Genomic DNA, 24,972 nt, shown 5'->3' on the forward strand with positions numbered 1-24,972 from the left:
GGCTACCGATACCCTGGGGGTGGGGAGAGATGGGTCAACCGGCTGCCGATACACTGAGGGGATAGGAAGGGGAAGGGTTGTGTAAATAGGTTTCCTTTACAGTATGCATTGAGGGAGGGAATGTCAAGGTCAACGGAGGTCGATATACTTAGGAGTGGGTAGGGAAGGGTCATGCAAATAGACAGAGCTGTTAATTATTGAAGGGGAGGCGAAGGTCAAGTCGATATTTGCTTGACACCAGTTGATATGGACGAATTCGACCAGACACTTCATTTCCGGCTTTTGTCTCCCAATGCCATCGCCTTCCGGGGACTCGACTGCTTAGATTTTGGAAGACAATCTGCTTGCGTCACAATATTTCAGCTGTGTTGAGCAGCCACATTTTGGCAACTACCTCAATAGTTCGCAAGATTGTCATTTTTCCCATGTTTTACATACGGCTGTCAAAACCTTTCCGCCATCACGGATGTGCTTGTGTCGAGTTGCTTCATTTCATTCCATACTTGTTTGTCATCACTCCCACACGGCACGGCTGGACAGAAGAACAGTGTTCACTCATCACCATTCACCGACAAGTTTGTGAAACACTCGCAAATTAAAACCATTGTCTTCCAGGTTTATCGTAGCTCAGCCGTTTCCTCCAGCAGAATGGTGTTTACCCACGCCCGAGAATCTCTATCCTCTTCTTCATTGTGTCTCTAAATAATACGTTTCGCGTTCGCCTCTCGCAGGTGCATTAGGCTGATGCGCTAGATGATAAACAGGCGGTTCGGCGCTGGAATTAGCTGCTCCGGCCGAGCTGCTCTGCACTGCTGCAGCCCAGGACGCTGAGTGAGGTCGGTCATTTGTTCGCGGTGGGTGGGCCGTAAACTCTGCATGTCCGCTGACCACGCCGTGAAGTATGGGAGAGCCATTTGCCATAAGAGTGGGGTGGCGTGTCAGCCTGTCAGGGCATGTTTTATGACCGCCTCTGACAGCTCGGACGGCGCGCCGCATATTTGGGAGCAGCACCACGATTTCAGTCAGCTTGGGGTTGAAAATTGCGAAGGTGCCAGATTGTGTTGTTTTGTTCAGATTTTTCCTCGCGTAATGCATATCCAATCCAAGCTAGCGTTTTAAAAAACATATTTAACTGGGCTTTGCGGTAAATTTTAAATACTTACCATACGCTATGCGTATTTTGATCCATGTTTTTTTTTTTACTTATTAGCAGCCTGCGTAATATCTGCTTGCTTTCTTTTTAACCCGCGCCCTGCTGGGGGGGTGTTTGAACACCCCCCCTTGTGGTTTTTCGCGAATATCTCAAAAACGGCGGCGCTCCGCGCCGCCGTTTTTGGTACACCTTATCATGCATCAATTCTACATATGTTGTGAAAATTTCAGACCGAGGTCATTCAAGGTCAGGTCACCAGGTCACTTGAAGTGACCTCACCTCATAAAAAGTTTCAATGTCTGTCATAGCTACACCGAGTGACCGATCGCTTTGAAACTTTCAGCGATTGCTAAGAGCAATAGCATGTACAAAATGTATATCTCAGAATTTTGATATCGATGACCTAAGGTCAGGTCAATTTTGCGACCTCCCCATTATAAGTCAATGGGAGAAAATTGAAATGCGTCTCTTTCGGACGAAAGACATTATAAACACTCCCAAACACTGAATTACAAGTGGTTTAGACACACTGAACATGAAAATGGTGTCCGTGACCCCTGTTTATGCCCTGAGGTCATCTTAGGTCACGAATGGTATCTAACAGTTTTTCGCAAATACCTTTTGATAGAGGCATGCTAGAGCGATGAAAACACCTTAGATGTGTTCAGCTCGACGATACGGATCGACTGATATGCAACATGACCCTTTCCGGTCAGGTCATGACCTTGACCTGAGGTCAAATTTTCAAGTTGACCTTTCAAGGTCAATTTATAGTTCATTCGATGCGTCTTGACGAGAGGAACACGATGCCGGTAAAAGTAAGCTCGTACAAGGCTTGGGTCAAAAGTTATTGCAGAAAAACCGTTTCCGAAAAAATCGGCTATTTTTGCAGTTTTTGCCCCCTGCAGGCAAAACCGTTGACGTTAGGTCAAATCTGAGAGAATTACTCAGAAAGGGCGTTAATAGGGCTATCGAATGCGCTTTTCCGCGGCGCTGTAGCTCTATTGGTTCCCGAGTTATGCGTTGGCTTCTTGGAAATTTTCGATATTCGACCTGGAAATCGGCGAAATTTTGCCTTCAATGACCTCTGGTGACCTGACCTTTGACCTGACCAAAAAATTGACCGAACTGATTTCGTCATTATTTTTGACGCTCTTTCGAACGCCGCCTTCCGCGTATCGCTACGTGGCCCAGGAGCCGAGTTAGAAGGGGGGGGGGGTGTTCAAACACCCCCCCCCCAGCAGGGCGTGGAAATCCAGGACCCCCAGCCGGGCGCGGGTTAAAGGGACTATCCCAGGGGCGTAATCACTCCTAAAAAAATGGGCTGGAAATAACTCCCTCCGGGGGCGGCATTAAATGCCAAGGGAAGGGCGGCACTTATGTTTCGGGAGCCAGAGGTGAGTACTTGAGGGCATTTACAGTGTCGCTGTTGTGTGACAAATTCTTGCGCTTTGTGAAATACGAACAATAATCAGCAATCAACTGACTACACGTTATAAGGGGCAGACGCAGAGAACACGCCACAGCTCTGGTGTTCGAGATATTGGTACTTTATGCGGTAGATATGCATGCGTAAGATGGGTGGTCAGCCCGCTGCTAGCAGTTTGACTTTGCTACTACGCACCGGATTGATAAATGATAGGCACACTCTTCAATAGTTCACTTCATTCAGGTGAGTTCAATTGCAATGGGATCTGACCATTGGCGTCGAAATTGGGGGGGGGGGGCTCAGCGGTCTCTAAGAGCCCTTACCGGCCTCAGGGCCCTTACCGGCCAGTCCCACCTTTAACATGGGGTTTGAGTTGAGACAGCCAAGTTTGCGGCGAGGTTCAGAAACCACTATCTATCTAGGTTGCAACCCCCGCGGCCTCTTGGTGTTAAAGAAATTCGTTCCCTTCGTTTGAAAATGGGCCTTGTGCAAGGCCCTATCTTCAACATGGAGCGACCGTTAGTGTGACGTCACCTCGTTTAGTCATTCTGATTTAAATGGGTTTGTTCGTTGAAAAATCGCTTAAAACTTGGTCTGAACTTTGTAGTGGTGCCTACAGAGTAAAAAGAATCAGCTTTATGACAGTAATGTGGCCTGGGGAAGGAGGTAATTTTGGGCTGTGACGTCACATATTTGAAAGTTTGTGTTTGGAATATGGGAAGCCTAAGATGTTTAATGAAAAATAAATGCCAGAACCGTGTTCCTGGTCATCCAATCTATAAAGTCGGGCACAATTTAACTGGTTTTAACAACATTTTAGAAGGTGGGATAGTCCCTTTAAACATGACATGGTGCTGTTGTGTATTTAAATGCACATGGTGGTTCAATAACAATAGAGTAATTAAACTTTATAGGTATAGGAATGCAGGAGACAACGTAGCCCTTAGCTCCGGAAGCGATTTGTCGTTGGGATAAAAACTAGTCTCAAACGAAATTGGCTAATATCCCCTCGGAAATGGGCACTCATAAGCACCACCCACACAGGCTACACGATAACTTTGACAAGCCGCGGACACGTAGCCCAGCCCATCCTCACTTCTTCGCGCTGAATGTCCACCGCGATTCCGCTCCATGCGGCGCCGGATCAGCCCAGTAACATACAGGAAGGTAGACTGTGCCGCATTACATCTGTATGCTGCGGGATAGTAGCGACCGCCCTCAGCGGCCGCGGTCGAGCGAGATACTGTGAACGCTAATCGCCTACAGGAAATTGGCAGGCCCGACTGGATTCAATCAATCCGCTTCAATCACAGCTGATACTATCGAGCTACGAACTCAGCGTTGAAACCACAAACGTAACTAGTAACTACATTACCTACAAGGTCAGCATAGCCAATGTTGTGGAACTGGAATGATACTCGAACTTTCCCTCCATCTGTTACTCAGCTAGTGATTTAATAAACAAATAGACAAACTAAACATTGCTCCAACTCAAACCTTCCGCACCAATAAATGCGGTCGGTTGATAGCAAATATGTGCCCGGTTCCTCCCTATACCGAGGAAATTCTGGCACATCGATCTCAACCGATGAGAAATTCATGTCTCTTTGTCATTTGCGAACGATGACTTTCATGACTTTTCTGACTCCATTTTGACTAACTGCAGTGCTTATAATACCAGCATGACATGCTTGTAATGTGTAGGTACAACATTAGGTATAATTGGCTCTACCGAGCCTGATTATAGAGAGTCCTAAATGCGCAATGACAGCTCGTCGCCTTACACGGATGCGGGTACTTCTCGCGAGTTTTATCCTGTAGGCAGAAGTTGACGATTCGTTCAGAACAGTTATCAAAGAAATGCATTGCTTATTCGAGCAATCTCAGCAAACGGAGACACGTTTTTCTAACGACGTTATTAGTTAGTATTCAATAATGGGGTTTCCTTGTTCTTGGTTTACGTGTCTGACTTGATGATATTAAATTGATGCATTTTAATATAAACTTTACAATCACCCTTCAAGCTGACCGTTCCCAAGCCACATACACCAAAACGCAGCCTCAGCTGCGCGATGGAGTTAAGCAAAATATCTGGTTTTCCAACACTCTATCAGTAACCCTCTGCTGGACGCTGGGCTGACAACCGTTAAATCTCGCCGCCAATTTCCATCAGTGACTGGCCTGTCGTCATACAGTCGTTTCCAACGGACCCGATCACACGAGTTGTCCTCGGCGACCGGGACATCACGGCACAAATCTCCGGTTCTGGGAGTATCGGGAACGGCAGTTGGCTGTGGCACTATACTCGCTTTCACTGCAGGGTTGTCCGTCTACCCATGCATCATTGTCCAGTACCGATCTTCCTGTAACCCGTAGGGTTGCGTCCATCTCAGGTAATCGCTTTCACCGTCTCCCTTCATGGCTGTGACCGTCCATGATTCGATCATCACTCCCTGTCTCTCCACGGTTTACGCTCAGCACCAGTCATATCTGTCTCCTTCTCCCTGTGGGGTAATGTCAGCCGTCTCCCTGTCTCCCTACAGGGTAATGTCCAATATTAGTCTCCACCGCCGTATTTCTGCAGGGTAATGTCTGTCGTCTCCTTCTCTCCCTTCGGGCTCATGTTCAGTCCAGTTTTGGCCACCGCGCCCCGTCTCTACTCATTCAGTAATGTCCAGTCTCTGGACCAGACGGAACGGCGGAATGGCACTGCCAGGTGGATCAGAGCAGCCTGCTCCGCAGCGCTGAGCCAATTCTCAAATGGAAAACGCCGTGCTGTTCATCACAAAAAGAACTGACATAAAACTGGTCTCAAAGATGAGGGAACACTCATATCCAGCCCGAACTCCGTCGGTGAACGACCATCTGCTTCTATCGGTTCTATCCATTTTCTTCATTCCATTTGAGGACGGGTAATATTTGTGATTGGTGATTGCGCTGCGAGCAGCGGCGGCCGGCGGCCCGAGCTGTCGGCTGGAGGGATATCGACCGATGTCGGCCCGGGAGGAGGACCAACGGCTCGGCAACGGGTCCGGTCCGGAGGCACGGCCCTCACCGAATCAGACCAATTGCCGGAAATCAATTTATCACGGACTGTAACCCTGCAGAATCCGGCCGGCACACTGGCCGGCCTGATATTGTGACAGCCCAGCAAAGCTGATTTCATATGATACTGCCAGCTAGATAATCTAACAAAACTTTTGTCGGCAACATTTTTAGTGTAAGCCCAAGCAAAATTGAATGTCAGATTTGGGACCTTGGTCAAAATTTGAAGTTATCTTCCAGCTTAACCCTCGCCCGTAAACGGCGATCTGCCACCTTCGCCCATGCAGGGGGGGGGGGTTGGTGCGACCCCCCCCCCTTGGCGTTTGAAAACGGAGCGTCGTAGAGCTTAGCGGAAAAGACCAACGGATTGCTCTCGCCGAGATCTCGCGATTGGTGGTATATTTTTTGGTCCTAGGTCAACATTTGACCTACTTTTGACCGGTCAAAGGTCAAATTTTCGGAAAAATAGACTTTTTTCAACTTTCCGCGGCGATTGCGGCAAAACGGTGGGAGATATCGACTTGAAACCTTCACTATCGTGTTCCTTGATCAATTCTCTATCGTTTGGTATGTATTTCGTTTCCCTAGCTCTAAAAATGGCGCGTTGGGAGCGCCGGAAGTCGGCAAGGTCACAGTCGGCGGCAGAAATTCGAAAAATCAAAATTTAAATTTTTGAAATCTGATTGTATTTTTGGATTTGGAAGGTCCATTTGCTCCCTATAGAAGCTAATATTGCTGCATATTCCCATTGAGGTGACAAGAATTAGCAAAATAGTGGTTCGGGCGCTTTTCAAAAATAGTACCGGACGCTGTTCCTCTTGTGACGTCATAGCTCCGTGACCTGACCTGACCCGGTCAAGTTTCTTATACCATATGATAGCCAATACTTGCCCCAACATGCATGGGAAGTTTCATCGCGATCCATCAACCGATGTCCGTACCACCGGCAGGAAACCTCGGGCGTTGGCACTCAGTTTGTGAAAATCCGGCCGGAGGCTGTTCCCTTTGTGACGTCATAACTCCGTGACCTGACATGACCCGGTCAAATTATTTTTATCAAAAGATGCGCAAGGTTTGCCCCATAAGGTACCCAAAATTTGGCGGCGCTGCGCGCCGCCGTTTTTACACTATTTCCGAAAAACCTCAGGGGGGGGTTGCACCAACCCCCCCCCCCCCTACATGGGCGAGGGTTAATATGTAAATAAAAACTTGCGAAACTAAACGAATTATTGTATTTGGGTGACTCAGAAGTGCGCCATGAAGTGGCTATGAGCGGAAGATTTATCGAAGTTTATATTTAAACACGTAATTCATTAAAGCGTTGTCCAGCTAATCATCTTTTATTACGATTGAGCCTTATGTCGGTTAACGTTAGCATAGCCAGGTCCATATCAGCTAATCGCCCCAAAACTACCAGTCGTTCATTTTGTCCATTTGCGCTAATTACTGGACCAATGTTTAGCTATTCAAGGAGCGCTCCTTTGCGTCACCCCGGGTTCCGTCGGGCCCAGTTTAGCGTCCGAGCGTCAGTGCCCACATTTGTCCCCTGCCATCAGCCCGGTCCGTAAATCAGACAGTCGACTGACAGTCCGGCTGAGGTTGGCGTCACTGCTGAGTGGCGGAGGTCAGCCTGTGTCGTCCCTTTCGCGGCACCGTGGGAGATCGGAACAGTATACCACCGAGCTGAGTCAGCTCCGCGAACTATTCCAGCTGCGAGCTTAGTCTCGGCCTCGAGTTATCTCAGCTCCGGGATATCCCGGCTTCGAGCTTCGAGCTGTTTCGGTCCCTAGCGGCCACATCTTGACCTCCGGGAGCGGGCTGCAGCCACAGGTGACCAAGTGACGGCCAGGTATTGCAAGATGAGTCACAGCATCATGCAGTGTGAAACTTTGCATGAGGATGGAGGTCTCATGTCATTATTGGCCATCTCAATATTATGATCGCAAAGAAAGATCAGGGAATACCCGGATTCCTAAATAAAAAGTTCAAGAAGACAGTTTTTTTAAAAAATAATAATCGTAATACCATGTCAGTGTCGTCGGCTTAGCTGAAGTTCAGCTGAACAGAAAATGGTATCAGTCTTAATCTCCGGAAGCTCGTTAGTGAAGCGAAAAAAAAAAACTGTTTTTAAGTGGAACGCAGAAAGTGGAAACACGTGTTTCCGTCTCACAAAGTGCACTGCAGGGCAGGTACTTAGCTACACAGGGATAGATACCTAGTTGAGTCCTCAAATGTTCCGTAGTACTCGGACGACATCATCGGCGAATGTACGCAAGCATCAGTTCCAGAATCCTGGAATCTCACCAGCCTCCGATCGACTGTCATTGAGCTCTATCCATCATTTAGCCGATACAGAACTTCATCATCAAAGTTGATGCTTCTCTCAAACTCGGTTCCATTGAGCGGATTCCCTTGCGGCAACGGACGTCACACACTGGAGGCTAAGTACACACTGGGAGCTCAAAGTTCAGAGGCTTACGCCCAGGCAAGTTCGCTTCTAAATTGAGCTCGTTTATCAGTACTGAAAAATAGATGCGAAGTAACTTAGTTAAAGATAGTAGGCAAGACACGGGGCATGACCTGTGTCTGCTGCAACTACGTTGTACTACTTTACTATACGTACTAAGATGCTACCCGAAATTACTATGTTGTAGTAATCTTGGGCATGACATGCAAACACAGTAACTACCTATTCACCAAAGAATGGCACGCCGTTGCATACTCACGTCCTCATCATGATCGAAGGCGTTGAAGACGTCGTACGGCAGACAGGAGAGCAAGTCGATAATGAACCACGACTTGAGGTAGTTCATTCGGATGATCTTCGGGTCGCTCACCACCTCCCCGCCGGGCCCCACAAATGTCGTGTGAAAGTTGAGCACTATGTCAATGAAGAAGATGACGTCGACGATGGAGTCGACCACCAGCAAGCTGACGTCCTCCGACGTCTTGTTCTTGAAGGCGACGTTGAATGGCACCATGATGGCGGTGTAAAAAGTCAGACACAGAATGGCCCAGTCCCAGATGGCTTTGAAGGCACAGTAGTGAAGCAGGATGTGGGGAGGTGTCTTGGGCGCTTCCTGACGGTACTGCGGCAGCACGTCCGAGTTTAGAGACATCATCTGTCGGAGCACACAGAGGTCCGGTCGGGTCAGTTCGGGTCATTGGGGTCAGGTCAGGTCAGACATCTGTCAGAACTCGGAGAGCTCAGGTCATCTGTTCATCTGTTGTAAGTCAGATGTCATATTTTGGTAGACAATGGACACATTGTCGACACACAATGCCGCACCAATTCTGGTCACTGGTAGCATAGGATTTAGCCTAAAGACTCGACCCAGAGGTAGTGGCATGTAATATAACAATGTCCCTCACTGAGATCGATAACTCGTTAACATTTCAATTTTTGCGAACGGAAAACGGTTTTCGAGTTGAAATAAGGAAATCGGAAAAACTGCATTGGCCGGTGCACAGGAACGTTTCTCAATTTGTGAAGAAGATTGATGTTTTCAGGCGTGCACTTATTGAGGAAGCCCGCTAAACGATCTGTGTCGATAAGCACATAGCGTCGCTGATAGGGCATCCACGTTACGTGCCATCGACATGCCACCGGCGGTGCCACTTTATGGGCCTACTTAGCTGTGGCAGCAAAAGGTGTCCAGAAACAATATTTACACTCCCCACGCCCGGGCGCGCGCGCTGACTGGAATACAACCCAACCGTCAAGAAAACAGGGCCATGATAAGAAGGAGGATGGTGTTGGGAGTTGAAGATCTCATCGATACCATGACGATACCAACGATACAGATGAATGTTTCAACTTGCAAGAATAATAAGATAATTTCCGGTAAGGAATACGGCCTTATACGAAAACCGTATGACCTGGAGTCGTCTATAGGTAATCCTGAAGAAACAACGATGCCGTTTTGAAGGCATCAGCAAACCTCATAAATCAAGTGCTAAGAAATGCAATGACACGCTTCCCGCATCACTTTTTTAATCCCCGTCATTTCCAATCAAAAACATTTCCGCCACACATTTCCCTTAGCCATAAATGCGTTGTTTAACATCGCTCTACGGCACCCAGAAAGTAATCTTGCTAACCAGGACAGGGCGATCCCGTGTGTTAGTCATTTCGGATTCGGCCGAATGTCGGCGGAACTGGGCCACACAGGAGCGTTTACACTAGAGTTCTGCACGGCTGCAATTTTCCACAGCCTAGCCGCCCCGCAGCCGTGGCTCCACAGCCACAGCCGCCCACAGCCGTGGCAAACTGTGGGCAGCCAGCCGTCAGCCGCCCGTGGATACTTTCAATGAAATGCAACCAAATAGTATATAATAAGTTGTTTTTAGTTGAAACATATAGCCAAAAGCACATTGCAATGGGCTATAGATTCTCAAGCTCATGAAGCATCATAGGTTAAGTGGTTGTGTATCTGGCTTTAGGCCGAAGGCCTGAAGCTTGATGCGCAATGCATGTCTACACAAGCCCTTGCAAGGGGTTAAGAAGGATGGGTAGGTAGGTACCTACATCAACAGAAAACATAAACAACGAACCAGAATAGAAGCACTAGCAGTGTAGACATCTAATGCCAAATCCTGAAGCATGGTTGTGGGACAGAACAACAGACCCTGATGCTTTTCATTATCAATGTTAGGTATGGAAAATGAAACTGAAGTTGATGGACTGTCAAACAGTAATTTTCTAGTCAAAACTCTTACTTCTTTCTTACCTTGCATATTTTCTGGGGTGTGATATGCCAGGCTTGAAGCAGCCTTTTGAGCAAGTCTCAAACTAATTTGATATGCAAGGCATCAAAACACTAGTGAGCGTCCAAGAAAGAAAACATTCATCTATTTTGATTTTTCCAAATAATGATCTTCGCTCAAATCCCCAAGGACGTGCGAGCCACAATTGCCTCTTTCAATCAAAAATTTTACTTGAGTTTTTAATGACGTCAATAGCAAAGATGTGGCAATAAATTGTTTTGTGTCACTATAAACAGCCATAAAAATTATATTAAATAAATAATAATGCTATACATTTGAAAACTTGCTCTCAAACAATGATTTGGCATCAAATTTTAACATTTACAGAAGAAGACGTCATTTTATTAGTAAAGTCAACAGCTCGCGTAAGAAATATTGTGTTCAGGGTTTTACCGTCATGTAAATTACGTGTTCAGGGTTTTCACCATCATGTGAATTAACCGTAAGTGAGGTTCATGCTCACTTATAATCTAATTCCATTGGCTTCGTTGATCAGCATTTTCTGTTAGCGGTCACTCACACACCAGTTAGAACATAAAGCGCCAGTTTTATATTATGTAATTGTACTAGCCGAAAATCCAGAAATACATCTAAGAGTTATTTTTGATAATATTTTATGAAGCCTTAACCTGCCTTTACATAGGCGTGATTTCTTTTTCTATTACCTGAAGGAATTATTGAATGCTCATCTTCAATAGCTGTAAGGTGCTCTCCTAATGACCAGGTGAGATTGATTTGAGAGGGATGTGACAATGCAACATGTTGCATTTTCTGAAGCTGTCAAGCTCTTGATGATGAAGGAACAATTGGCACCTATAATTAGTATTCTGTACCAGAGTGCAAACTCCCCTACAGCAAATGGTAAAACCATTACAGGTTTTCAAAGGTTTCACCACTTTCAATGTTGCTGGGCATCCTTTGCATGATTTTTACTGGCTAGACTGCTTATCAGAATGTGAGATTAAGGATTTGAAATTTTATATTTGAGTACTTAAGATTGAGCTTGAAATCTCACAGCCGTGGCCACAGCCGTAGCCGTGTTCTTGGAGATATTTGCAGCCGCCCCGGCCCACAGCCGTGGGGCTGCAGCCAGCCGCGGCTGCAGCCGGCCGGTGCAGACCTCTAGTTTACACCGGGTGGCTCTGTCAACTTGGCGCCCTGCCGGCCCCGCCAAGGAATCGACAGCTCGCTAGTGCTGACAGGGAATGCGATAACAGGAGAGGAAACGGGGAGTGAGGATGAGAGCGGGAGATGTGGTGAGAGTATTGTTAGGGTAAATTGAGAATATGTGACGTGAAGCTGCGAACCCACCTAAATTGGTGAGGGTATGTTGATGGAAAAAATTCAGTGCGTGGGATGCATGGGGGTGTGGTAAGGTTTAGGGTTAGGGGAGCACCACCTCATACGAGCGATTCATCGCGAACTAGAGCCTTCATAATAGAATTGGCGGTAGATTGGCGGTGGAAGCGCAGAGTGGGGTCAATTTCTGATCGCCACCACACTGGCTTGTTTCTATAAAGTGTCCAAGTCATAAAGTCACGACAGAGCGAGAGCCTGTCACGGGTCACGGCAGAGTATGATCGGCCACAGGTCAAAGCCGAGGTCACGGCCACCGCCTTATACCTTGGTCGTAGGGCGTCCGTCCAGACACGCGCCTGCACAGTCTAATCAATGGGCCGGCAGCGGTGGCTGCCTAAATAGCTCTCCACACCAACAGTCTTCCAGGGCTTGGGCAGCGATTGTAACTGATTGAATTTGGAAGCATAAGCGGCTAGTGAAATAATAAATCATCGGTGGGTTATTGAGATAAATTTCATTTATTTTATCTTGTAGCCAAGTTGAACGATTTATATAAGGTTTGATCAATCATAATCACGTTTCTAATTAATTAGATTTCGTCTTACGATCGAACCGTTAGCTTATATAACTCAATTACTGAGAGCGTTCAGCTGACCCGATTGGGCTTCTGCACACACCAACTCGAACAGATGTGGCCGTTTTTCGCTAAAAGCAGTCGTTAAAAGCCAATGTATGTACGGCGCCGGTCTATAGCTGTAAGTCTGAGCAGAAAACCTTGTCGAATGTGTACCGAAGTCGCAACCAAGCGCGTGACTGGAAAACGTAAAGTGGGTCTGAATTAACATTTCATTCTGACAAACTACTGGGTGAATTGGATATTGATGTTTTGAGCTACTACAGATTGTGTTCACCGGCCGATCACATTTTTACGGCCCATGTCGGAAATACCAACGAACATACTTTTGATGAAGGTTGGTAAGGTCATACCGGTCATACCTACTGTATAGCATTAAATAAATCGATGCTACCAATTATGTTCCACAAAAAGTAGCATCACTATCTTTATACATGTCGTGCGATACAGCTTAAACATGCCTTGATAAGACATTCATTATGCTAAGGCTGTTGGAGGGTTTAAGTCACTTTCAATACCTATCTTGTTATTCTACAGAATCCTTCAGATTAAATCATCAATGCATTTTGTGCCTTGGCGCTGAGCATTGATCGCATAGATGTTCAAAATTTGTAACGTCCGTTGATGGGTCGAAAACATCCACTGCAGCATTCAGCAAGAGATGTTTTGCTAGCAACAGATGTCTGACTTGTCGGCATTTTCAGATATATGGAGATGAAGTATTGAGAGAGGTCGACACCCAACGGAACTGAGCTAGAGCTTTAGGTCAGTGACACATCGGGTGTTGTTGAATTCGTTTAAAGAATATCATCTCTAACTCATCTACAGGCAATCTCCTACGTAGCCAAGTGTGAAATGTCGCTCGTTAGTTGCGGCATCTTACTACCAGAGTTTCCGCATGGGTGCAGTTTCGCCACAAGTTTAACTTGCCGGCTCCTGTAATCATTACCGTGCGCTGGAAATTGGTGGCCAGAGCTGCGACAGGGACGCATAACCTATGTATACGGCAGGGTATTTGATGACCGTGTGTTTTCTCAACCTTTCATGATGAGACACCACTGCAAAGAGCTCGCTGTCTAATTAACGTGATGCATTAGGGAAGCTTTTGGCCGCCGATTGTGTCTTTCAAACTTACGAGTCCGATGTTGGACTGAATGTATTTCTAACTCACGTGTCCGATGTTAGACTGTATGTATTTCTAACTCACGTGTCCGCTTTTGGACTGACTTCACGTGTCCGATGTTGCACGGTGTTTTGCTTATTCATGTATCCGATATTGGACTGTGCATTTCTTACTCATGTATCCGATGTTGGACTGTATGGATAATCTTAACTCAGGTGTCTGATGTTGGACAATGGACTGTATTGATTATTTCAAACTCACGTGTCCGATGTTGGACTGTTTGCCGTTCTCCTTGATCCCGGTCATGTTGGAGGCGAACTGGGAGGCCAGCACGGTCCGAGACCGGGTCACCGAGCGGGCCAGCTTGGCGAACTTGGACAGACCTGCTGGGAGAGACAGGGACCGGGTCTCTTTGCGCTTCTCCTAACTACAGGGTGTCCAGAAAAAACGGATACTATTATTTTTTGCTGTAATTCCGAAAATAAACACCTTACATTTTAAAATGGCACATGCTTGTATTCGCCAAAATATGGCAAAACAGACAGCAGGTGCCACATGGCATGTAAACTCTTTGGTTAGTTGCGGCAGCTCCTCAAAGCAGATACTCAATGTGAGCGGCCTTACGGCGGATCAGCTCCAGCACTAGCACAGTCTGCAGGTGACTGATGGTCTTGTTGACAATCTCGGAGGGCAGGCAGACAACTTTCCAACGACGCATTACAGTGCTTATGAGTTTTGCCAAATCTTGCACTACAAGCACATGAGTTTGGAACAAAATCGGCACGTGCGTTAATGAATGCGACTTAATTTCCGTAGTATCTTTTTTTCTGGACACCCTGTATCATCACTATCCTTTTTTGTGAAGGTTTTATACAAGAGAAGATATTACGAAAACAATAATATGATGATTATCTACAGCCGGCATCATTTCAGTGAAATCTCCCAAAAATATCGCGATGCCCTTCCCACTCACTGGGCAAATTTGCCAGCAGGCGAATGACCTGTTCACCAACGATTTACATACTGCAGTTATGTTTGCTGATAGTTATATCGCGTACAGCGCAGCATCTCACCCCGGGTGTCGTCCACCTCGATGGGCTGTTTGAGCGCCGTGATGTCTCGCAGGGTGAGAAGGAACAACACAACCACCTCCTTCTCGTTCCGGATCGGGGCCAGGTGCAGCAACAGCCATAGCGGCGTCCCTGAAAAAGGATGTACCGATGTGATTTACTGTCCACGAAATTACCAGTACTGACGGATGTCATGTGTTTTTATGATTAAATTTGACATATGAATTACATTTGTTAAGAGATTGACTGATTTTGAACTGAGTACTCTGGAGAGTTGCAAACTGGTGAAACCGGTGAAACTCGACAGTCGTATTGATTTGATTTCAAATTGAATTAATTGCATATGCCGACACTCTATATTCAAGTGAGCGACACTGGTCTCTGCACAAATTACACACGATTGAACAGCTACCTCACGAGAGATACGGTTAACACAAACATGCCTACACGCCCGTAATAAAACACGCCCGCGTAACTTGTAAGTACAAGCGAATCAGTAAAGGATAGGTGTGTGACCCACTGTTTTTCTTGTAGATGAGTATCTCGATCTGGTCGAGAGTTTGCTGCTCGAGGCTCTGTTCCAGCCGCGTGATGGTCTCCTTGTCGGTTAGGTCGCCGTACATGAAGCTGCACCGGCACGATTTCTGCATCACCTGCAGATACAAAGGTGCCCCGGTGAGACGAAGTCATACAACAGGCTGCAGTTTAAGTCACAGAGAGACCGCAAGAGGTAGGTCGGGGTCGCAAAAGGACTGCGATGAGTCGAATTCACAGGCAGTCCACCAGGGCTGAGTTGAGGTCACTTTCAACACTATTGACATGAGTGACTTAACCCTCGCCGGACCTATTGGTTTTCTACATACGCGCCGGCCGAGGGGGGGGGGGGGCGGGTACGACCCCCCCTCGCCGTTTCGCCCCTGGTGGAGCTAGCGCGTCGCAGAAAAAACGAGCGTGTGCGCCGTTACGAGACGCAGAGATTGGTACCCGATTTTAAGGTCCTAGGTCAACCGGTGACCTCTGAGGTCAGGTCAAGTGCCCCAAGGTACGGTTCAGTTTTTGGTGAATAACTTCGCACAAAATGGCCGCAGAGCCGCGATTTTGGCAGCATCGTGTTTGCCTCGCTCAGGCGCGTCGAATGATATACTTTTTGTTCGGGTCAGGTCAACTTGGGGTGTTGACCTCAGGTCAAGGTCAGGTCAGCACCCTAAGGTCACGAAGTTGGTCGAAAGGGGTCATGTCGCATATCATTCGATTCGGCAGGTCTTCTTGAGTCCATTGGTGACTTTCCCGACTCGCTAGCTCAATTTGATCAAGAGTTATTGACGAAAAACTAATATGACCTTGATGACGTCATAAATGACGTCACGCAAGGTCAACATTGCAAAAGTGACGCATCTAACCTTGCAAGGAGTGCATCAAATCACGATTCTGTGTGCTTGAGATAGTTGGAGATCGTTCCCGGCGCCAGAATAGCAGTTTGAATTTTTCCTCATTGACTTATAATGGTGAGGTCACGAAAATGACCTGACCTCATATGACCTTTAGGAAAAATCCGAGATATACAAGTTGTGAGACTCATAATGGATACTAGATCCTGCAAGTTTCATTTCCCTGTGACATCTCCTCTGGCAGTGAGGGCGTTGCGTAGTTGCGACATCTGTAGACCGTGCAGAGGTTCACTTATGACGTCATAGGTCAGCGACCTGACCTGACCCAAAAATGCGGTTGGTGTCAAAAGATGCGGCTTGGATCAAAGGTCAGGTATGCCAAGTTTCAGCTCTCTATCGCCAGCGTGTTCGGAGCTATCGCGAAAAAACCCTATGGGGGGGCGGCACCCGCCCCCCCCCCCTCGGCCGGCGAGGGTTAACTGAAAGTAACGAACCTTTGAAACTTTATCATAAAACTATTTTAGAACTCCATACAAAGAACGTAACATAAAAGTGGGCTATGAATAGCATGTTCTAGACGCAACAGGCATCTTAATGTTTCATTCATAGTATTAAAAATGTTATTAATTCTAGAGCATTCTTTGAGCGCTTTCATGTCATCCCGAATAGAGTAATTCCAGAAACTCCGCCTCACAGCGTTTCACTGCGGCTATCCGGCGAGACGTTTACTTTCAGCGGGTTTATAACTGAAACTTTATTGATCATAAACTGGTGAACTTGCTTCTTTACGGCTGGGGATCGCGTCAGAGGTTAGTGAATGTCACCAACAGCAGCCGAAGACGTGGCAGGGATGGCTGTTTGCGCCTCGGGTGCTAATTTTGAGCGTTATCTAGCGGGCAGCTTTTCTATATGATAGAAGTAACTATTATCTAAATGGACGTCACATGTCATTGCCGGCTTTAACTTTAAGTATTCAGGAGGATGGAGCTGGGTGAAACTACGAGTATCATCTAAACAAACAATTAGCTCGCCTGTTGCAATACCAGTGCGCTTTCCAGCTCTCTGTCAGCAGAAAGATGAGGGAATGTATTGATACCATCGTCGTATCACGTGATAATGGAGTGTATCATGTTGAAAATGTTATCGTATGTTATCCACGTTATATCTATGTTATTCATATCGTATGCTTCTCATCATCACGTAAAAGGCATCTGTAGAGACGTTTATAAAGTCACTCTCCTCTCTCTCTCTCTCTCTCTCTCTCTCTCTCTCTCTCTCTCTCTCTCTCTCTCTCTCTCTCTCTCTCTCTCTCTCTCTCTCTCTCTCTCTCTCTCTCGCTGGAGTCTCGCTAAAAAATAATCAAAGATCAGGGTGAAACGAGAGAGGGCCGACAGTCGTCCACAGCCCGCTGCGCCCAGCCGTCGACACAATAAAACTCTTCATTAGATTGCAACTTATGATTGCGACTTCATTAGAAGTTAACTTTTATGACTTCAAAACTTTCCCGCCGTGGGCACTGGGTCAGGTTTCTTCCGAAGCACGATTTTAACTTATGCACTTCTTGAAGCGTCCGGAGCGGGGGTCATACTTCATTACAAGGGAGTAAAAAAACAGCGAAAAATGACAAAAAAAAAAGAGCAATTGAGCATTCGAATTATTTGCCGAACTATTATTTTGATCATTTCGCCGAGCTTCTCTTACTCCCGTGACAGCGCAACAAGGCGAACACATCGGCACGACTCGCGGGTGCGGGATATGCGTGCGCCCTCCGCCAGAGATGTAGATGAGGCTGCTAAATCCGGACGCGATGTAAAGTCGGCGCCGCTCGTGGGCGGGAAACAATCCCACCCACGCCGTGGGGGGGAGGGGGGAGGCAGGGGGCGATGGAGGCTGACGAAATGGCTGACGTGATATCCTCCTGCCGGCACCAGGACTTACGGAGCGTAAATGCGATTTACTAATTAATGGCGTAGGTAGTTTGACCAACATGCATGGTTGACTCATGCAACGACCGTTTATGGTTAATTCAATCCAATTTTCTGGGACATTATGGAGTTCATTTTACACGGAACTGACGTTAATTATTTAAGTACACGAGCTGTAGACGTCACGGCGTATTGATCTGAGGGGTGTCTGTCAAACTGAGGCAGCAAAACACCAACTGGCACCAACAGCTCCACAATGTCAAGGACTTTCAGACCTCATGGTGTGCCGACACCTTCCTGTGTGATTCTGAACGTATCATTACTTCCAAAAATGAAATGCACGTTACCGTTCCAAATTTAAAACCATGGACTCATTCACAATTGGTGTCCGACACCTAGGCACATCAAATAAAGGAACTGATGATATTTGGCCTCGGATTATCGGGCTCAGATTGCTTAGCAAATACCCCGTTTCTTTTGCCTTTCCACTATTTTTTCTCTCTCTCTCCTTCTCTCTCCCTCTCCCCTTCTATCTTGTGTAGCTCTGATTTCCTTGCTTCTCCATTCCTCTGTTACTTGATTCCGTCCCTCCGCTCCGTCATTCGGTCTCATGTCTCCGTAATCTGATCTGTGCCCACACCGCCATGTCTCCAATCATCTCTGCATGCGTCTGTCCCGTCTCCGTCCCGTCTCCGTGGCTATAATCGACCATCTCCATGACCAGATCACCGCACGGGCGGCAGCCGGACATCCCATGAGACCTCAGAGGTCAGCCTGCAGGATGTCTGTCCCCTGAGGTCGCTATGGACAGCCAGCCTGGAGCCTTCTGCGCCTGTACACTCGGCTCGGGTGGCCGCGATGGGGGGGGGGGGGGGCGGAGTACGGGGGCGAACGTGATCTCGTCCGGCGTCGCTGCGCTCAGGTCCCCGCGGAGCTCCCGTAATAGCCGGTAAGATCGGCGCCGCGGCTGGAAATAGATCCGGCATCCGCGTCTGACCGGACTGGTCACGGCTGTGCGGACACGAGCCGTGCCGTGCCATTGTGCGGGTGGACGGACTTGGACACACGCCCTCCTGTCGTCAGAATCCGGGCGTGGGCAGGGTTTTTGTGCCGTTGTGGACGATGACATATTGGGTTAGCTGGGCATCACAAAGGCTGATTGAATGACTTGCTTTCATTTCCTTGAATAGTAATGTCTCGTACGATAACAGTACGGTATTTTGTGATGAATCTTTTGATCATCCACAGAAGTGTGACATCAACAGTCAAATAGGATTTATCCAAAAATTACATTTACAAAAACAATACAAACAGGATTAAGCAACTACAGCAGGAATAAGAGATCACCCCAGAAATATCCAAATCAGCCAGCATTCCAATGTCATCCGACCGTTTGCAACCAACGCCGACACCATTTCCTGCGAAATACCGATCGTCATTCCTGCGAAAACACGATTGGATTCCGGTCTGTAGTCGGCTGACGTGGCAGCGTCGGAATGGTGCCCCACCCGACCTCACTGTCTCCCGGAGTCCCCTGACGCGGAAAACCAGCTCATCGGCCGGCACCAGCGCGTGGCGCGTGACGACAGCGCCGTCATTTATCTGCGAGACGGCCGCGGAACAATCGCCAGCCCGTCGACCTCGACCAGACGTCGGTGACGACGGCGACGGCAGAGGTGGTGGGTGGCTCAGCGGGGTAGCAACGTGGGGTCGTCGGAAGGATCGACAAGGCAGCGACAGCGGCGACAGCTCGACATAACTGTTTGGTGGGTGTTTCCAGGACGATGGGAGAGGAGGGTGGATAGTTTCTACGATTGTCAGATTCACGTGATGGAGAGGAGCACTGTTCGCCGGTTCAGCGGCGACCAACACACCGACTATTTCCAGCTGGCGAAGTCCAGACAGAGCCGGCTAGCAACGCTTACTAACTAGGAGCCTATTAGTACTGAAAGGTGCTTTCAGCACTAATAGTACTTTCAGTACTATTCAGGTACTTTCAGTACTACTTGCACAGCCATTCTTTCATCAAAAGAATTAGATAAAAATGGAGCAGGCCAGACAAGCAAAACAGATGTTTGCTCTGAAATCGGGAAGACTTACCTCTGCTCTATTGAAGCCAGACATCTTGCAAAACGTCTCGTTGCAGTAGACGATTGGAAAATCGACGATCTGAGCATTGGCGAGCAAAAAACTGCTGTCCGCTGGAAAGAGAGGATCGCGTCAGGCTAAATGGTGATCCAAAGCGACAGGAGGTCACACTTTACAAGTTACACGACACAACCTACATGCTTAGAAACTTCATGACCGAACTACGTCTAATCTAATGAGATTGAAAAACGCAGTTGATAAAAATAATGCATTATGATGCATGATGCAACGGCACTGCGCAGATGTCCAGTGTGCGATGTAGATTGTTTCAGATGTTTATCTCAAGTACATACATCTCCAGAAGGAAGAATAGTCTGCATTTTTGTATCTCTTTCACGTAAATAAGTTCAAAAGGCGAACAGCAATGGATGAGCCTCAATGGATAACCTCATCAAGTAATGATGCTGTTGAATATGCTTATGCCTAATTATATAAACAGCGCATTAGCTAAACGTCGTAGTGGCCATCGGCTAAGATCCGTAGTCCTTCTTACGGTTAAGTAAATATTCTACAGAATGCGTTAGATGGCCCTTCAATGCTTATGCCTACTTATATAAACAGCGCATTAGCTTAACGTCGTAGTGGCCATCAGCTAAGATCCGCAGTCCTTCTTACGGTTAAGTATTCCACAGAATGCGTTAGATGGTCTTCAAAGGCTGCTTTGCATTGAACGGTAGATACGAGTAAGTGGTTTCAAAGTTGATTGACTTAATGGCAGCTACGGAGATAATACAAATTGCATTAGAAGCTGGCTAAGCAGTCCGAAAAGGCTAAAAAGTGGGCAGAAAGCGAAACACAGGGATGACATGGTAATTTGGGTGCGCGCGAAATCATGGACTGTGGTAAAATGTGTATCGAATCCATTTCTAGGACCCTAACCGTTTGGCCATGAGCCTGGCGTGATAGCCTTTTCATTTGACTTAAGCGTACTTCGTCATATTGTGATGAGACCACTTACTCACTGAATAATTTCAGTTTGTCTTTAGGAACCTGGCAGCTCTACATGGTTTAATTATTCCAAATTTAGTAAATAATTGGCGACGGAGAGCCTCTACCAAGAGAACAATCAGCAAGAAACCACCATACAGTGCTGTCCCAGGTTCACAGGTCCACTACGTCTGCTCCCCTGGTGACGTCAGATTTGCGGCAGACGTGGCGCAGTGCGCCGCCGAATGCCACCATCGCGTCGTGTTTATCTGCGGGCGGATTTCCCTGTGGACTGGCGAGCCGAGAGGGAATCGACCGGCCCTGCTCCGGTCTGTGGGAGCCCCGACCGGCGCGGTGGGGTCGCCCCCCGAGGGAGACGGCCGTGTGAGGTGAATCACTAAATCAGTGCCGTAACGCACACGCAGACCCTGGGGTGATGGTGGGTGGTAAAAGCAGGCGCCCGCGGGCGGTTTCAGACTCCATCTTGAAATCCATGCCCTCGTTGTGATCAACGAAGGCAGATTTCTGAATGGAGTCTGAAACCGCCCGAGGGCACCTGCTTTTACCGTCCGTCGTGGTGATGGACCATTGCCGACGGTCGATAGAACTAGAAGGCCCTAGCATCTTCCTCGCAGGCCGAACGTGGCATTGTCAAAGGGTACTAAATTTTAAATTGCATTGATTGCATTCGATGCAATACACCGATTGCATTGACAACACAGCATGCAAAATGGATATTGTAACTCTTATGTGTAATCTTGTAAGGGGTGGTTATACGTAAATGAACATTCAAGGAAAATGATAGGCATTCGGTACACCTCATTTCTGCGCAGGCTGACAGCTGAGTCTTGGAATGCCCGCCATTAAATTTGCTGTCAGATAGTAGGAAGGCTGTTGATTATTTCTGCACCTAATAGCGATCCAACAAGCCACCATTTTCCGCAGGTAATGACTTTCCGTCATGCACGCTATATGGTAAGGTAGACTAATTGGATACACGATAAAAAGTTGTCGTAAGACTGACACACTTGGGTCGTATTGCGTGCGTAGGTTAAAAGGCAGTTGATCTATTTGATGTTTTTTTCAGAAAAAAAGCTCAAAACCTCATCTGGACCTAATATTGCAATTCTGGGGGAAAATGTGAAACAATAGCGAGACTTTTATGAGCTTGTACGTAGCAGGATATTGTAGAACATTGCCAACTTAACTTCTCATATGGTAAATTATGCAGCATATTGCATGAAATTTACTTATCAACATATTAACTTAAGTTAACATATTACCTTATGTATGTACATTGGTACTTAGTAGGTATTGGGTCTGCAATATCGATATCCACAAAAATGTCACCATGTTCGTAGGTTTGGCTCAGCAAAACCTACGAAAAAGAAAAAAAAACTTGAAAGCCAAGTGAAGAACCACAATACTTGCTACAGCAAAACAAGCTGTCTTATGACAATGGTCACTCCTCTGTGTGATAGTGCCTCTTGTTGCGATGATGGCAGTCATTCGACGAGGTGATGGTGCCCATTTTGCCAAACACCTTCAATTAAGGGGGGGGGGGCACTGCTGACTATTGGTCCCATTCTTTCCATGCAACGCCCATGGGGCTAATGTTAAAAAGCCAAAATCAGAGGGGGGCACGGTGCCCCTGTGCCCTCCCTGTTCCGCCGCCTATGCATTTTGCGGCGTTTTCTGTGACAGTGTTGCCGGGCATCGTGGTCGCTCCGATAACGGGACGTCTCGGGCTCTCGTTTCAGCCGAATGTTTGTCTCAGTGATAACAAGACTGAGCTGTGTTTGCATAACAAAGCCAGCCGACTGGCAGCTCGCATCTACGCATTTCTTTTCCGCAGCACTGCAGAACGATTGTGTTGTCGTGGCGGTTGAGTTCTGCTGGAAGCCTTTTCGGTCCGTAATATGAAGCACTTCTACTGGAGCTATAAGGCTCAGGTCACTTACAGAATATTAAATGCTTTTTACGCTCTTTTTGTTCGCAAAGGAAAACCGATTATATTTGATTATTTATTTACTTACAGATTTGTTATTAACCCGCGCACCGACGGGGGGGGGGGGCGGATATCCGCCCCCCCCCTGAGGTTTTTCGCGAATGTTTGCGAAATTTGGTATGACTATAACCTCATCAATTTTACACATGGTGTGCAAGTTTGAACCTCCTACCTTTAAAGGTCATGTCACCAGGTCATTTTGAATGACCCAACCTCAAGTCACTTTTTTGCAACTTTGTCACCGTGCCAGAGCTACAGTAGATGTCGGAGGCCTTTGAAAGTCGCAGGATATTATTAGGTCATTAGTAGCTACAATTTGTATATCTCGGAATTTTGATATCGGTGACCTAAGGTCAGGTCAATTTCGCGACCTCCCCATTATAAGTCAATGGGGGAAAAATCAACTCCCTGTTTTTACCACTAAAACGGGTCGGAATGGCCCCATATACCATACATGACTTCATATACGATCAACCTTCACTACGTTGAGGTCTGTTTTGCTGTTGGGCAGCTGTGAGGTCATGTGACGTCATCAAAGGTCACCAAAGGTTTTTGGCCAATAACTCCGTACAGGAACAAGATACAGACGCGTGGATGATCTCATTGTGTTCAGCTCGTCAAGACGCATCGAATGGTATACATGATGACCTCGAGGTCACGTGATCTGAGGTCAACCTTTGACCTTGACCTTTCGAGGTCAACATATATATCATTCGATGCGGATTGACAAGAGGATCACGATGATGCCCTTAGTTTGTTCCTATCTTGACTAATTCGAAAGTTATTCGAGAAAAACTCTCTCCATATCTAGCGCCGCCATTTTGACTTTTTCGACCCCTGTGACGTCATCTTTGACCTGACCTGAAAATGACCTTAGTAAAAATTGTAGATCTTGGCCGTGCGTATCCGATGCCGTTTACCGCTTGTCGTTATCTTGCTTCGTTCTCGAGATCTCAGGGGGGGGGCGGTCATCCGCCCCCCCCCCGTCGGTGCGAAGTTGGCGCCCCGTCGGTGCGCGGGTTAAAAGAAATTATGCTATAAAAAAGTATGCGATTTTATTAGAACTTTGATTATATCTAAAGTAACCTCTTCTGCAAATACCTCTAGCAATTTGGTAACATCGGTTCCGATGCTTTTCAGAATTCAGCTGCTATCACAAGCTTAAAATGTTAGGTTTTAAGCCTATAAGCCTATAAGCCTATAAGGTTTTAAGCCTATATTTATATTTTTGAAAACCATTCTAGTAAAACAGCCATTTACAGAAACACCAATCAGAGAAAGGTATAGTTTGACGAAATCCCGCGCACATCTCGGATCCCCGTCGGCCGTCCCCGGATGCCTTATGCCATTTCCGGTGAATGGCCATTCGATCAGCCTGCCGTGCTGATATCGCTGTGCTCTGTGATAGGTTCGTCAGTGACACCCATTCAGTCATCCCACCCGGTCCGACTCATTCGATTTCCCAGCCTGGGGAGAGCCATCAGCAGATGCCTCCTCTCTGACCGACCGGCGTGGCTCGGTCTCTCCTTAGATACCGACCCATTGATAGAGGGTAAAGTCGCGTCGGCATGATTCCATAATAAGAACTGGCATAAGGTATCCGTTCTGATTGCCATTCACCTGTAACAGCGCTGACTGATGTAACCTTTTATGGGAGTTGCTAGTGAATGGTTGAGAAGTTGATGCTTATGGTTCGTAAAATAATGTTTTCTTGCAAGTTACAGGCGGTCTTTTGTCTAGCTTTTAGGGAGGGTGTCTTTTAGGCCTTTTATCGAGGAAATTTCGGTGGGAAGCGCTGGCTTAAAGCTCTCTCGCTCTCTCTCTCTCTCTCTCTCTCTCTCTCTCTCTCTCTCTCTCTCTCTCTCTCTCTCTCTCTCTCTCTCTCTCTCTCTCTCTCTCTCTCTCTCTCTCTCTCTCTCTCTCTCTCTCTCTCTCTCTCTCTCTCTCTCTCTCTCTCTCTCTCTCTCTCTCTCTCTCTCTCTCTCTCTCTCTTCTCTCTCTCTCTCTCTCTCTCTCTCTCTCTCTCTCTCTCTCTCTCTCTCTCTCTCTCTCTCTC

General features: G+C 47.1%; 1 protein-coding gene across 1 annotated transcript in view; it reads right to left on the reverse strand.

The window, feature by feature from the left end:
• Positions 1-24,972, reverse strand: part of LOC122371474 (potassium voltage-gated channel protein eag-like) — a gene marked incomplete at its 3' end in the record, with an annotated part of 53,685 nt that overhangs the window by 16,696 nt on the left and 12,017 nt on the right. The window contains exons 3-7 of the mRNA XM_043347824.1: positions 19,934-20,034; positions 15,041-15,173; positions 14,524-14,652; positions 13,712-13,833; positions 8,354-8,749 (exon numbers count right to left, since the gene is read on the reverse strand). Coding sequence (XP_043203759.1) covers positions 8,354-8,749; positions 13,712-13,833; positions 14,524-14,652; positions 15,041-15,173; positions 19,934-20,034 — 881 coding nt within the window. The remainder of the gene's footprint in view (positions 1-8,353; positions 8,750-13,711; positions 13,834-14,523; positions 14,653-15,040; positions 15,174-19,933; positions 20,035-24,972) is intronic.

Source organism: Amphibalanus amphitrite, unplaced genomic scaffold (genome assembly GCF_019059575.1).
Source record: "Amphibalanus amphitrite isolate SeventyFive unplaced genomic scaffold, NRLGWU_Aamphi_draft 001247F_arrow, whole genome shotgun sequence".
NCBI lineage: Eukaryota > Metazoa > Arthropoda > Thecostraca > Balanomorpha > Balanidae > Amphibalanus > Amphibalanus amphitrite.